The sequence below is a fragment of the Lathamus discolor genome, chromosome 15 (genome assembly GCF_037157495.1).
Source record: "Lathamus discolor isolate bLatDis1 chromosome 15, bLatDis1.hap1, whole genome shotgun sequence".
Classification (NCBI taxonomy): domain Eukaryota; kingdom Metazoa; phylum Chordata; class Aves; order Psittaciformes; family Psittacidae; genus Lathamus; species Lathamus discolor.
In genome coordinates, this window is record NC_088898.1 from 3,769,858 (window position 1) to 3,784,250 (window position 14,393).

General features: G+C 47.0%; 1 protein-coding gene across 6 annotated transcripts in view; it reads left to right on the forward strand.

Moving 5' to 3' along the window:
* Positions 1-14,393, forward strand: part of MVB12B (multivesicular body subunit 12B) — a 58,021-nt gene that overhangs the window by 4,552 nt on the left and 39,076 nt on the right. For 5 of the 6 annotated variants that reach the window (XM_065695320.1, XM_065695317.1, XM_065695321.1 and 2 more), the window contains exons 2-6: positions 2,181-2,303; positions 7,131-7,238; positions 9,980-10,076; positions 13,049-13,178; positions 13,497-13,619. In XM_065695320.1, coding sequence (XP_065551392.1) covers positions 2,181-2,303; positions 7,131-7,238; positions 9,980-10,076; positions 13,049-13,178; positions 13,497-13,619 — 581 coding nt within the window. Of the gene's footprint in view, positions 1-1,016; positions 1,135-2,180; positions 2,304-7,130; positions 7,239-9,979; positions 10,077-13,048; positions 13,179-13,496; positions 13,620-14,393 lie in introns of all 6 variants that reach the window. The other variant, XM_065695319.1, reaches the window with a different exon arrangement.

The window sequence follows — 14,393 nt, forward strand, 5'->3', positions numbered from 1 at the left end:
GCATTGTGTCTTGCCCCATGGCTTCCACCCCCTGCCCTCTCAAGGCAGAAAGCCCCATTCTCTGTGCTTGGCCGCTGCCGCTGCCATAGAGGGGCTTTGTGTGAGCCAGCACAAAGTGAGGATTGATGCTAATTTCTCCTCCTCCTGCTGCTCTGAGAGGGACCGCAGACAGCTCCCACAAACATCCCCCCTTCCTCCTGCCGAGGTCAGGGTGCTTTTGGGCTGCGGGTAGAGGCACCCACCCTGCTCCCGCAGTGGTGCCAGGGACTCCCAGGGCTCCGTCCTCATCCTTTCCCAAGCCAACACTGCTGCTGCTCAGGATCCTACCAGGGCGGTGTTCAGCAGCATAAGCCCCATCCTTGCCATCACTGCTGTGGAAGAGGAGGGAGTACCGGATGCTCTGTGTGTGCCTGGGCTCTCCCAGGGCTTGAGAGAGGGGGCACAGCCCCCCTGCTTCCCACCCTGAGGTGTCAATGCCATCCCAGCTGCCCATGCTCCCCTTGCTTCTGCAGAGCAAGGCAGCGCTTGGTCAGGGTGGGTTTGGTGGAGGCTGGAGAAGCAGATCTGCTTCCTTGCAGCCGTGCTGGAACCTGCCTTGTGGTGTTCTTAGTGTGCTGGGGAATATCGTCACTTACCTGGATTTCAGTGCAAAATGGCTTAAGAGAAGCTCCTATTAGCATTCATTATCTCCCAGCTCCTCCCAATGTGTAATAACAAGTCATCACATTATTGAGAGTGACTTGGAAAAGGTTCAGAAAATGTGTGTCTGTATGAAGAACAGATTGTAAGTTCTTTGTTAAGTTCACATTTTGTTTGCTCAGTGCTTCACGTTTTAGGCAGTGGGTTCTGGATTATTTGCAAGGCATCTGGATGAGCCGGTGGAGCAGCACAGGCAGAGCTTTCCACTGGGTTTGGTTCATCAGCAATAGTAGTTTTGCCATTACCAGTTCCTAGCTTCTGTTTTGGACTCCTCAGGTAGTCTGGCTGTTCGTGTGACATTATTATTATTTACCTAGGGCCCAGACTTGCTCTTTCTTACTGCCTGCAGCACGATGTTTGTTCTGACTGGGCACTGTGAAGTGTAAACCCAGGTCCCACTGGCACCAGCACTCACCTCTGCCTTTTCTAGAAGCAGTAAGTAACCAGTTGTCTACATGGCCTCGAAATGCTGGGGTTTGATTGCTCTGAGGAGGGAATTGAATTAGGTAGCTCTGGTTCACGGCTTGTCTGGCTGCGCAGCAGTGATGCTTGTTTACACAAAGCACTGCCCTTTTATCTTGGGGTGCGTGGGGGGCGGTTTCCTGGGGCATTCCTGCCTGAAAGCTGGAGAAGACTTGCCCTGACTGGCTGCCTCTGCAGGAGACCACGTGCTGAGGCAGTGGCACCTTTCCTCATCCTCCTCAACAAGTTGTTTCAGCAGCTCTCTTGTCTTCTCCTCCTGCTTCCTGCAACAGCATCTCTCCAGAATTGGTTGGTCTTACCTGCTTCTATCCCGCGTTGCGTATCTCCTTCCTGTGAAGTACTTGGTGATGTGTCCCTTCTCCTGGAAGATGCTCAGGCCTCTTCAAGGCCTCTTTCTGCTTTGCATCAGACCACCCCATGCTGCTTCATCTGTGTTCCCTGGTGCTGAGGCTCTCTGCAGCAAGTGCAGTTTTGCGTACAGCGCCAGATACATCTGTGCTGCTACATGATAATGGTCTGGTTCAGGAGGGTGCGTGGGACTGAAGACTTGTGGGGGAACCCCCAGTGTGTGTAACACGTGTAGTGGATGGGGACCCTCCCAATCAAGCTGTTAGGAGCAGATTTCTTGCTGCTTGAAATAGAGATGCTTTATCTGGGATGAAATTTGCCCTCTGTTTGGAAGGGAAGGGAATGAGCTTGGGTTTTCCCATCATTGCTAGATGGAGACCAGCCCATGCTAAGCATCTTGGAAGCAACAAAATTAATCTCAGAAGAGGCTGCAGGCCCAAATTCCAAACCTATTGGGCATTGCACAAATGTACCCTCTTATCAAAAGCAAATGAAAGTGCAGAAGGTGTGTCTGGCCTAATCCCTTGTTTAACTTGGCAGTCTGTGGTGTGTCAGCACAGGCACTGTGGCATGCATGCAGGCTCTCTTGGTGCTGTCTTCTGCTGGGGTGTTCTGATGAGCAGCCCTTTAATTCTGCTCCTTTCTTTCAGGATCAGTCCATAATGCCTGAAGTGCGAGACCTCTCCGATGCCTTACCTGACTTGCCGATGGATCCCATCACAGGTGTTGGTGTGGTTGCATCCCGGAACCGAGCACCTACAGATTATGATGTTGTAAGTAGAGCTGTTTCAGCTGCCATTGCTAATGCTTTGGTTCTACACTAATGAGGCTGGGAACAGCATCTCTTCCAGAGAGGGCTTGCCTTCAGATGTGTCCTTTAAGAAGTAATTTGAGGTCCAGCTGCCCACCTCTCAGCCCACAGTACTTAGTGCTTTCCCTCAGTGGAGGTTTGTGGGTGCAATCGTGCTATTTCATCTATGCCACTCCAGAAGAGCATAATTACCTGGAGGATGGGTTTTCAGAAACAGCTGGCCACTGTGGCATGCAAATTTAATAATCCTAGTAACATTCATCCTGAAGGAGTCTTAAGTATTGCACAAATTGTATCTCTGGGTAAATGGATCCCACATCAGCTGTTTTATCCCACATATCAGCACTGCACAATGATGATGAGAAGCTCCAGAATGGGAAGCAAAGAGTTTCACATCCAGCTGAAATTGCAGGGATAATTTTGATGGACAGAATGCAAACCTCTAAACTAAGTTTTGGCAGGATGTTGGGCAGCAGGAAAAGGCAGCTGGATACAGCAGAGATGAGTATGTGAATGCATAAAGGGAGGTCACTGTTTAACAGCTGGTTGTTCCATGGATTAGTTGCTGTGTAACAAACAGCATGATTTTTCTTCGCATAGATTAGTGTCCCAAACAGTGAAATACCTTAAAATACTGACCTTGCATAGCTCTATATGGAAATGTTTGGCCTGCAGTCATTCTGCTCACTGTTGTGTGTATCCTGCCCTGACTGTGCTACATCCACCTTGGGTTTCCAGAGTTGCATGGCTTGTGTGGTTGGGAGTGGAATCCAGTTAACATGAGGCGTTGCTCAACCTTTTCAGCTCTGGATCGTTGCATACCCAGTTCAGTGTGAGAAAGAAGAAAATGGATCAGGCTGAAGTAGGGGCACAAGGGAGGGAATTGTGAAAAGGCTGCTTAAAGACCTGGAAGGTTTTTTGCATTTACTGCATTTTTCTGAGTGCTCATTACCTGTGTGAGCCAGGCTGTGTAATTAGCTGCTTACCCTGATAAAGGAGCATGGGACAATGTGAGAGTTGTGATAACAGAATTGCATTCTGTTTAAATGACTGGGCAGAGAGCGCGCTCACCCCAGATAGCCTGTCTGTGGTTTAATAGGGAGCTCCAGCGCTAACGCAGTTTAAACTAAGCAAGATAAAAGAGTCTTCCTGTGGCTTAATCCAATTACAGTGGTGTTGTAATAATGCTTGCAAATGTGGGTCGCTCTCTCCTGGGGGGTACAGAGAGGAGGCTGCCTTTCTTCTGGTTCTTCTGCCTTCCTCTGTTTACAAAGAGCTCTCCTCTGACCTTGGGGCCAGCAGTCTGTGCTGCAGGCCGTGGGGAAGTGCCTGCTCTCTGCAGCTGTCTTACCCTAAGCACAGCTTTCACACACTTCAGCTGTGTATGGCACATCAACAGTCCAGCTCCAGCCATGGTCAGTGTCTTTTCCACTGTAGCCGCTCAGGGTGCCACCCTGATGTAACAGGGTGTCCTGGTATCCAGACCCAAAGGATAGTGGCATGCAGGGCTACTTTTCTTGCCTGGAAGTCTGGTAAGGAGGCTCCTCTGCATGAGTCTGGGCTGTGGACCACTGTGTGGTATGCAGGGTTGTCACTTCCCTGTGACCTCTGTGGAACTCAAGTCTGCTGTACCTGAAGGCATGAAGCCGAGTATGCAGAAGTGCCCTTCTCAGTGCAGTAGAGAAAGTCATGTTCTGAGACGTGGGCAACGTGAGGACTTGGGCGGTTCTGGGCTGTGTTTCCTCTTCTGTTTCCCTAATGAGACACCAACAGCTGATTGTTACTTTAGGGTCTAAAGCTTTGATGAAGGCAGCTGTGGCAACTCTATCCTGAAAGTGTACTCCTGAAATCCCTGTTTCTCTCGGGATGTTGTTGTCCCCATAGGGATCTGATTGCTTTGCATTTTTGCTCCAGCATACTGCAGCATTCAGTTCCACAACTGGATTCAGAGTTGCATGTGAAAGTATTTCCTCTAATTAGTGATGAATTTGAGATCATGTAGTTTCACTAATAATTCGAGTTTTGTGATCGTGAAGTATCCAGTTCTCTCTGAGACCGTGATGTTATTTATAGACTTTGCCTAACTTCCTCTTTGTTCATGTCCTTTCTCCAACAACCAGCCATTGGCATATTCTTTTCCTTCCTTTTGCCCTTGCTTCTCTTTAAAGCAAACAAGCAAAGGCATGGGTGCTTTCAGCCCAGGTGTAAGTTAAATGCCCTGGGGATGTCCCTGTCTGTTTCCCAGGTTCACATGGAGCCAGGTTCACACGGAGCCCAGGTCCAGGCATCCTGCCCAGCTGGAGATGGCAGTGTGGCAGAGCCCAGGGGACCAGACCCAGCAGGAGCTTGGCAAATGGGTCAGAGATCTTTTCCCTCAGTCATTCAATTAGAAACCTCCACTGCCTTTGTGTCTGTTTAGAAAACGACTTGTCTTGACTAGCCAGGTATTTTAACAGCTGAAGCACCAAAGACTTGATTTTGCCAAAATGTACAGTGTGTTTGAAGTTAGATTCCTGAAAATCTGCCCAAACTGGCAAGACTGAGCATATGGGTGGGGAGGAAAGGGAGGAGAGGTGGGAGCCTGGGGTAGGAGAGAGGTGTGGTTCCCGTGCAGCCACACTGCTTGCTGCAGGCTGAATGTCAGCTCCATGTGGGGTTTGCTCTGGGGCGAGAGCCTGAGCATGCTGTTCACCCAGGGCCCTGTTGGAGCAGGGATGGTTCTGTACCATTGGTGTTTGTAGCACATGCTTGAGGAATGTCTTTGTCAGCTCCTAAGAAGGACCATTCCTTGTGCCTGGGGCACTGGGTCCTGGTGCTGCGTGCCATGTCCTCCGTCCCACACATTACTTGTCTCTTAGCCAAGCAGAGCACTTGATGAGCTGAGGCTGCACAGGATAGACAGGTCTGCCTTGGCCTTTCCAGGCCAGCTCCCCTCCTGTGTTGCCCCACCGAGGGCACTCTGCCATTGCAAAGCAATACTGCCCATGCAGAGTTCTGCTTTAGGAGGTGGTGGGGATCCTCCTTGCCTCCAGGAGCCCAGCAGATGATGTAAGATGTTTCCTGTTTATATTGCACTGTTTTCTTTCCCCATGAGTTTTCTGACAAGTTAATGCATGCTTATGTTCCCTGGGCTTGGAAGAAGACTTCAGCGGGATGATGTGCAGGCAGGGCGCTCAGGGTTAATGTCACCTGTGACTTCTATTTCAGCAGAAGCAGAAATGGTCTCTAAAAACAGTTTCTAAACAGGGCTGGAGTCCAAGTGAAGGGTCCCTGCGTGCCAACAGTTTTTCCAAGCAGTCTGTTGTCTGAATATGTGTTCACCAGGCCAGACTTAACCATAGGGGAAGGAGATGTGCATGGATTTTGTTATGTTCCTAAAGTAGCACTTTAGGAAACAGTTGAATTCAGGGAATAATAAAGCAGAAAAAAATCCCACCAAAATCCTGTTTTCAGATTTTACTATTTAAAAATGATTCCTGTTTCTTTGCAGAAACCTGACTGCAAAAGCTGTGTCACGCAAGGGCTTTAGCTGAGCAGGGGCTTGTGAAACAGCAGTTGCTGAAATGCGAAGAGCAGCCAATGCACTTTGCTCCCTTTGATCAGACAGTAAACAGGCTTTTCTCTCCTGTACTTGGGATAATTGGAGGGTCTTGTCAGCACGCATCTCTTGCTTCCTGTGCCCTGCACAGAGCCTCTCCTCAGCAAAACATGGGTGCAAACAGTGACAACAAATGTCAGCTCTTTGTTATCTGGCTGCTCTGGGGCCAAGGTCTTACTCAATAAGATTAGGCTTGGAAGAGCTGCAGTGGAGCAGTTTGCCCCCATCTGAGAAGCATTAGGCAGAAGTTCAGCTGTGCTTCTGGAGTCTTCTGTTGGGAGCTATCAGTCAGGCATTAGTCTGGTGGGGTGATCTTATTTCTGCTACCCTTATGTGTGCTGCTTTGCCTTCTCTCGTTTGACAGCAAACCTTCAGTGGCAGGGGCTCTTACCAGCTTGTGGTGCAGGGTGAGTGCCCAGCTGCTAATAGAGCAGAGTCCTTTCCCTGGGCATGATGCTGCCTTGTGCTCACTCATTGGATCAGCTCAAAGGTGAAATCTTCTGCCTTTCTCTTCTTGTCTTGCACGTGCCCATGTGTCATGGTTTCAGGACACCATGTGATTTGAGGGTCAGACAGACGGACAGACAGACCCACAGTCTGTTTCCTTGGCCCTCTGTGTGTGTGCCACTGATTCAACTGGGCATAGAGTTGCATTGGAAAGGGGTGTTTTCAGGGTGCATCGTCACACACAGCACTGCTGTTGAAGTCCACAAGTGACCAGGGCTTTCCCCAGCTGCTGGAAGCAGCCTTTTTGCCTAGAACCAGAATTCCTCTGCCTCTTCTGCGAATATAATACTGAGATTGGGCAGTTTCTGTGCTTTGTCTATATGGACCCTCCTCCCAGCTTGCCCCAGTGTGCCCTTGCCTGTAGGGTGGTAATGAGAGCCTCGATATGCTGACTTTCCCAAACTATTGTTTGGAAACTGTAACCAAAGTTGCTCTTTCCTCATTAGAATAGCCTTTGTCAGAGCATCTTTAATCAATGGGCTCCCAAGAGACAGCATTTTTAGAACTTCTTTTTATACCTTCTCTTGGAAGTTCTTTGCACTGCACCTTGTGAAGAAACTAATGAGATGCTGTGAGAGTTCGGGCTACCGTTAATTAGAAGAGGTCTGAGGAAGAAGTACTGCACATATATTAACTTTATCTTGGCTCACATGTCTCCTCTCCCCCTCTGTCTCTTCTTTCCAGGTTGCACAAACAGCAGATGGCTTGGATGCTGACCTCTGGAAGGATGGCTTATTTAAATCCAAGGTCACACGATACCTGTGCTTCACGAGATCGTTTTCAAAAGAAAATGTAAGTCCGTTTGCTGAGTGTCTGTATGATTTGCATCTGTGCCTGGCATGCTCTTACCCATAAGATAATTCATTTTATGGAGCCAATTATAATTCAGGCAGGCACTTCACTGAGTTTGGGTGAGTCAGGAGGCAAACTGCAGCGGCAGGATATTTGCATTTTATCTGTTCTTCTTGGAAAGAAATTGCTGGCAAAATCCGCAATAAAAGCTGCAGAAAAGGGAACACTTGCATTTCAGCAACGCCCTCACTTTAGTGTTTCCTGCTTTAGCACTGGGTGCTGTGTGCTCATGATGCTGATGAATTTCTAACTACCTAGAGAAGCAAATGCTGCAGGGAGTGTTGATGAAGGAAATACTAGTTTCTGAATCCTGGGCATCATAGATACTTTCTTGCCGGATTAGCTTCCCTTTCTTTGTTGTTTTTGGTGCTGATTCTTGCAAGTTTGCCCATGTTGTACACACCGTGTTCTTGTGATCTTCTAGTGTGGCTATTAAGCATTGGTTAATTTCTGATTAGTGGTGGTCGTCTGCCCACATCTTCTGTGGAGGAGAGGTGACCATGTGTAATGAGATCCTGATGCCTTCTACAGTGTTTTTGGTTGAGACCAGTGTGAAAACTTCCCCTTTTGTGGAGGAACTATTTAATTCCACAATGAATGCACTCCATCTAGTGGGTAATCCTGCTTTTTGTCGTGTTTTGGATATTCACAGTGACTCAGTTGTCAGGCTATGGAGATACCATTTTGTACCTGTGCTTTCAGTGACAACAGGAACAGAAAAGGGACTGCGACCTCAGAGGTTGATCATGGTTTCTGACAGGAAGGCTGGGGGCTGCCAATTTCCAGCATTTGACCTTTTTTCCATCTGCTTCCCTGCCTGCCTCTACATTAAAATAAAGCTCCAGAGCTATGGGAAATATTGCTTCCTGGGGTAGATGGACAATAATTGTGCTTTTCATCCTGGAGTACCTGCACTAGCAGGAGTAATAGCCCCAGAATAGGCAGGGAGGGCATTAAACAAAAAGGTTTGTGGTGATTTGAGTATTCAGTTTATCTGTGGTTACCTTAAATGTGAGGTTGTCAGAAATCATTACAGGATAGTAGCAACTGCTGGCTACCAGAGAGTGTAAATACCCTCAGTCGGTGCCTGTTGGGCTTTTGGCATGAATCCTCTGCTCGGCACGGTTTGGGAATACATTCCTCATATTGATGAGGAGTGAATTAAAGTGAGTGTGTGGGGAAGACTGCCGGTCCCAGCTGCCCCTCAGATACCTGGTTTATAACAGAGACAGTCTGTAGTGTCTTTTTATCAGAACCATCATTCTTAACAGCTTACAGTATTTGACAGATAAGGACATTGCTGGTATTCGAGTGTCATGGTGAGGAGGCCCTGAATGGTGCATCTTGCAAACAGGGAGGCTTTCTGCCCTTTCCTCCTGTGTTTGTGGCAGAGCATTGATGCTGACTCCCAGTGTTTCAGCAACTAACAAACTTAACAGAGGTCATCTCTCCTACCTGTCTGCTGTTGATGGAGGAATGATCAGCTGAAAGTTGCACATTGATGTAACACAGCCAGACAGTTTGGATAAATAAAACATGAAAGATGAATCAGCAGCGACCACTTCATCTACCATTTGCTGTGCCAGGACCGTGGTAACTGATATACTCAGGCTTCACAGCATCCAGCATTGCTGGCTCTGAGATGCCCTGGCCAAAGTGGGATGGATGCATGCGGGTGGCCTTCCTCATGAGGAGTTGACCGTGAAACACAGAACCTCCAAAAAATAAACTCAGACCTGATCTCCCCTTATTTCAGAGGCTGCAAATTTAAATATGTTATAAAATAGCTCAGTGTAATAATCACAGGAGAGGTTTGCCTGAAATACTCTGCCAGATAAAAACTAAAGAAGACGCTTATTGACCAGTAACAGTAAAAAACACTGACATGGTTTGATGGCTTAGGATGAAATTTTAATTGTTCTGTATTGCATTTCTGTTTATAAAGGCTGTGCAGTAACTAAAGTGTGTTTTTCTTCCATACGTGAATCCAGATTATTGGCAGCAGTGCTGGCTTTAATGAGAACTGCAAAGAAAATCTGGTCTCTAAACAATTGTGGAGGCTGTCATTCTGAATTGTGTTTTGAGCTCTTCAAGCCTTGATTAATAGGGCGAGGCATCAGTTCAGAATTCATATGGACTCCAAATGAAGTTCTCTGTTCCAAATGGCCTGCTCTTCTGGAGTGTGCCTGTGTTTGGAGCTAGAACCATGTCTGTTCGGTACTAATTAGCTAATGCATGTAATAACTTTGGCTGTGTCTGCTTGAACCATCTTCCCATAATGCTTTCTGCTGTTACTGTCACAGAAATGTCATGTTGCTATTGTAGGTGTAGAGTGTGTGAGAACTAAGGTGACCTGCTGAGTGGATGAGGTAGCAGAGGTAATACTTTGAACTGCTGTGTTTCCAAAGGGAAGAATTTGGTTGTGCTTCTGAGGATCCAGGAGTATGGCAGTGGATGAGGTGTAAGAATCTATAAATGCTGACAGTTGTCCAGTATCTCCTAGTCAATTGTCACACAGTTCCTGCAGAGGAGACAGTTGCAAGTGTTGGCTTGCAACTTACCATTTTTAAAGTTGGTGGTCAGGTGCAGTGACAGTGTCTTAGTGTTCAGCAGGTGAGAAAAGCTGGGTTTGAATTTGGTGACATTGTCATAGTTAACTGTTGTTTTTTCTCTCTCCAAAGAGTCATTTAGGCAATGTCTTGGTTGATATGAAGCTCATTGATATCAAGGACACTTTACCGGTGGGCTTCATTCCCATCCAGGAGACCTCTGATACACGTAAGTTTGCATCTGTTTTTCAGTCCCATACTTTGGGAGCAGGCTCTCCACCAGTGCCTGTGTGGGCAGCAGTGTCCCAGGCAGAGGGATGCTCTCGGCATTGCTGTGCTCTGGAGTTACATGTGCATGTTTGGAGCAGCCCTGGACTGCAGTGGAACAGTGTTTATCATTCATTTTTCCTGTACTCTTCCGGGTTTCTTAACACTGCTTCCTGGCTGTCACTGAGCCTGCTAGAGTGGGAAGGAGTAGTTCATGTTCTCATTTTGTGAGGGTGGGCTAGGCCAAGTGGGAGCAGAGCTGCTGTCCTGAGGGATGTCCACAAATGCATACCGAAAGAAAGGGCATGTGCTTGTGGTTCAGGATTCATGCATGACAGCTTTATGTAACTGAAGGCAAATGTCCTGTCAGGTAGTGCTGAGGATGGTGGGGTATGTTTGCCCTTGCTGAGAGAAGGCACAAATGGAACGTCCAGGGAAAATACCATCCTCATTTCTACAAGGCAGAAGTCACTTTGCTGCGACATTTAAGCCAGCAGCTCCCAAACAGTGTATTCTGATCCTCGTGGCAGTGGCAGCTGGAACCACGTCTGGTCGTAGCATTCTGCTCTGCAGCAGCATCGGGTGTTTTGGGCCTCCAATGTGGAGGATGGGGATGAGCCCCACTGGAGCTGAGTGTGGAAGGGCTGCAGGACACCATGTGCTGATACAGCTACTGCTCAGGTGCTGTGCTGGTACCAGACTCGTCAGTAATGAAATCCAGCCTAGTTATGAGTAGAAAGGAGTTCTTGCTTTGCAGGGATTCGTTCATCTGGGTCTGTAGCAGATGAGGGTGGTTTTTCAGTCACTGTCGACCTGGTTCTGATTTGAACCCGTGACCTAGAAGTGAAAGGCTCTACAGCCCATTTCCCATTCTCCTGGCTCATCTCCTTTCCCTGGAGAATTCCTGGGCACGCAGGTTGGGGAAGAGTCACGGGTTTATCCTGCTCACTCTTGGGAGTGCTGGACACTTACCATGAGCTGCTGTAACTTTTGTGAAAGTCCTGGGGAAAAGGTGGAAGGGGACTTTATAATTAATTTAAATTCATTAGATTGCAACCCAGGCCATCTTCAAAGCAGAGGCCCTGTCTGTATTAATGAAGCAGTGCATATCCCTGCCTCCATTAGCATGAATGAACACATTTCGATTGACTGTTCGTAATATGTTTACTTAAAATTAACTCTAGTTAAGCATGTGTAATTAATGAATCCAGCTCCTAAACCAAGTTTGCTACAGACTGCAGACTCTAGCCAAGTGTGAAAGAGACCAAAGGAAAAAGCAAACAGTCAGCTTTGTACTTCTGTGAAAGTCAAATGAGAGACACTGGTTCTGTTCAGAGTTACATGTTTCTGTGCTCTTACTCTAACTCACAGTTGACTTGTAGTAAATATATTAAATACATTACTTCTTACTAGGTTCTGAGGAAATTTCCAGGTGTGGAAGTCTTAATCCCTGGGCTCCTAAAATCAGTTTTAGGCACTCCAAATTAAAGCCCCAGTTTTTTAGAGCAGGAGAGACTAGACTTTAGGGATCCAGGTATTTAGCATCTCTAAAAAGCAGCATGGGAAGTGAAAAGCTGCATGCACAGATGCTGTATGGTGACACACCTCTCACTGGCTGTACATTTGTCGGTGCTGGTGTGACAGCAGATTTCAGAGGCTGGGATGGATTGCTTTCTCCAAGGTGTGGATTACAAGACAGGAGGAGCCTACAGAGACAGGGCTGCTTGCCATCTGTCGAAGTGAGAGCACATTTTTAAGCTGGAGGATATTTATTCATGTTAACCCAAAGGGTTTTTATTTTGCAGGCACTTGTTTGTAGTTGTTGGTTGGTTCCAGATTTTCATTCAGTGTGTGCACTTTAGATTTTCAGCTTATCCATAGACTTCTGTTGTGTCTTTTAAGTGCCTGCATTCACAAACAGAAACCTTACCTTGCTCACGTTGAGACTCTCGAGGGTGAGATAAAGCAGTGGTTTCCAAGCACCACAGATCTGTCTGTGTGCAGTGCCACCCATTGTCATGCGACTGACCTGTAGCTGGATGCGGATTGTATCTGTGTGCAGACAGCATGCATATACATGAATTCATTATACAGATAAGCCTTAACTCTGATGGCTTGAGTTTTTCTTGATGGATAACATGGAAACAAGTGAAATTGTTCTGTGATGCTTGGCAGGAAAGGGCCATGCAGCAGATTCATCCACCCTCTGAACACAGGTCAGTGCAGCACAGTTGCTCCGTAGGAGGTCCTAGCAATTACTGCTTTGTAAATCTGGTTTATCCCTATGAAGATTCCAGGGCAGAGTATCATTTCAGTGCTTGCTGATTGAGTCAGGAGAGGTCACTGACACGTCGGATGTGTGAGACTCGAGCAGACAGCTTTTACTGCTGGCCACTCCGTGTGGCGCTCTGTTTTCCTGCCTGCTGCTCCTGCTGCTCCTCTTTGGTTGGCTGTTTGGAAGCACTTGGCAGAATAAACTGACTGGTTGTGTCAGCAGCTTCCAGGTATGTTCCTAGAGGCAATGCTTGTGGGAGGAATATTTAGACACAAATACGCAGGCCAGTAAGGCAAACATTACTATGGAAAGAGAAAGTGAATGTGAGAAGTATGTGGAAGTGGAAAAATCACCTGCCATTTCTGTTCTGTGGTGCCGTGGCATACGTGATGTCTTATCTTCTCTGCAGAGGGTAGTAGGGAGTATTGGTTTATCACAGTGCCTAATAACATATCTCACACAGTGTACAGACTGCTCCTGATAGAAGATTTCTCCAGCCACTGAATGGCACTGCACTGTCTGGTTTGCTGACATATGTCTGTTCTTTGGCTCCAGTTCCTGCCATAATTATCTCCCTAATATCTGGAGAAACAATAAATAACATTTATACTCTAATCTTGCATAAAAAAACCACCCCATGTCCTGGGTTGTTTTTGCAGAAGAAATAGCTTTCAGGAAGAAGAGGCTATGCATTAAATTCATCCCTCGAGATTCTACAGAGGCAGCGATCTGTGATATCCGAATCCTGGGTAGATCTAAACAGGCCCCTCCTCAGTACACCTTCATAGGGTAAGTATCCCTCACTCCAGGAGCTGTTGTCCTAAATTCAATTGTACCAAGGCTAAGCACTGTGTTTTCCTGTAATTACTAAGTAGTAGTCTGTAAGAGCTGAAGCTTGTTATTAGAAGAGTTTACATAAGCACAAGCGTTACTGGATTTGATGTAGGCATTAACTAAGACCTTCTCTCCCCACCCTGGCTTTTTCCCCTGATTAGGCTGGTTCTGACTAAACAAGGTGCTCATGGAGCATGTCAGTGCTTCATACTTATGCGTACTTATGTGCATCATTTGCTTGTGGCATTAATGTCTTCTGTGTTGATTGCACAGGGAGTTGAACAACATGGGCATCTGGTACCGGATGGGCAGAGTTCCACGCAACCATGAGCCTGCGCAGCCTGAAACTCCTCCTTCTCAAGCACCATCTTCAACACCCGCTCCTAACCTGCCAAGGTAAGTTTCCTGCTTTCCAGCCCCTTCTGCTTGATGCTGCATGGTGTATTGTTACTAACCTTGCCTGATGGAATCAAGAACAGGGTTCCACATCAATATGAATGGTTATGTGGTGTGATCTGATAATGAGGGAATGTGTCATTGTTTCAAGTATTTGCCCGATGGAAGTTCCTTTGGCTGTCATTGTACAAAGGCATACAAGTAAAGAAGTCAGAAGAAAGAAAAAGCCTGCAGAGGAAGGGAAATGGCCAGCTACACCTTTTCTTTGCTTTAAACTGTGTGGAATGTTACAGTTTCCAACAAGTATGTGTGGGTCATCCATAGAGGGTAGCCCAGAGAGTAGCCAAGCTGATTTCTCTCCTTGACTGAAGGGAGGGAGAAGCGTTCATACAGATTTTAACCTATAGCGAGGCAATTCTGCTCATTCTCCAGAATCAGTGTGCTCACAGTTTGAAGTACAGGCCCTGTTTTGTCTTGTCTTGGACCCGGCTACAGTGCTGCAGACTTGCAGCTGCCACTGAGCATGCAGAGCAGGCTGCTTATCTGACAGGAGTAAGCTTCTGGCCAGATGCTGGCATAGTGTCTGTCCAAGTTGTTTTCCCTGTGTTACAGATAATGTGTGTGTGTGTGTGTCTATAAATGTATGCACTTGTGTGTATACTTGCATATAACAGCAGTCCTGTATTGACAGCTTGCTGAATTTCTCAGGACAAAATAGAGTGTTGTTAAGCAACAAACCAACCCAGACAGAGGTTAAACTGAGTGGTTTATGCT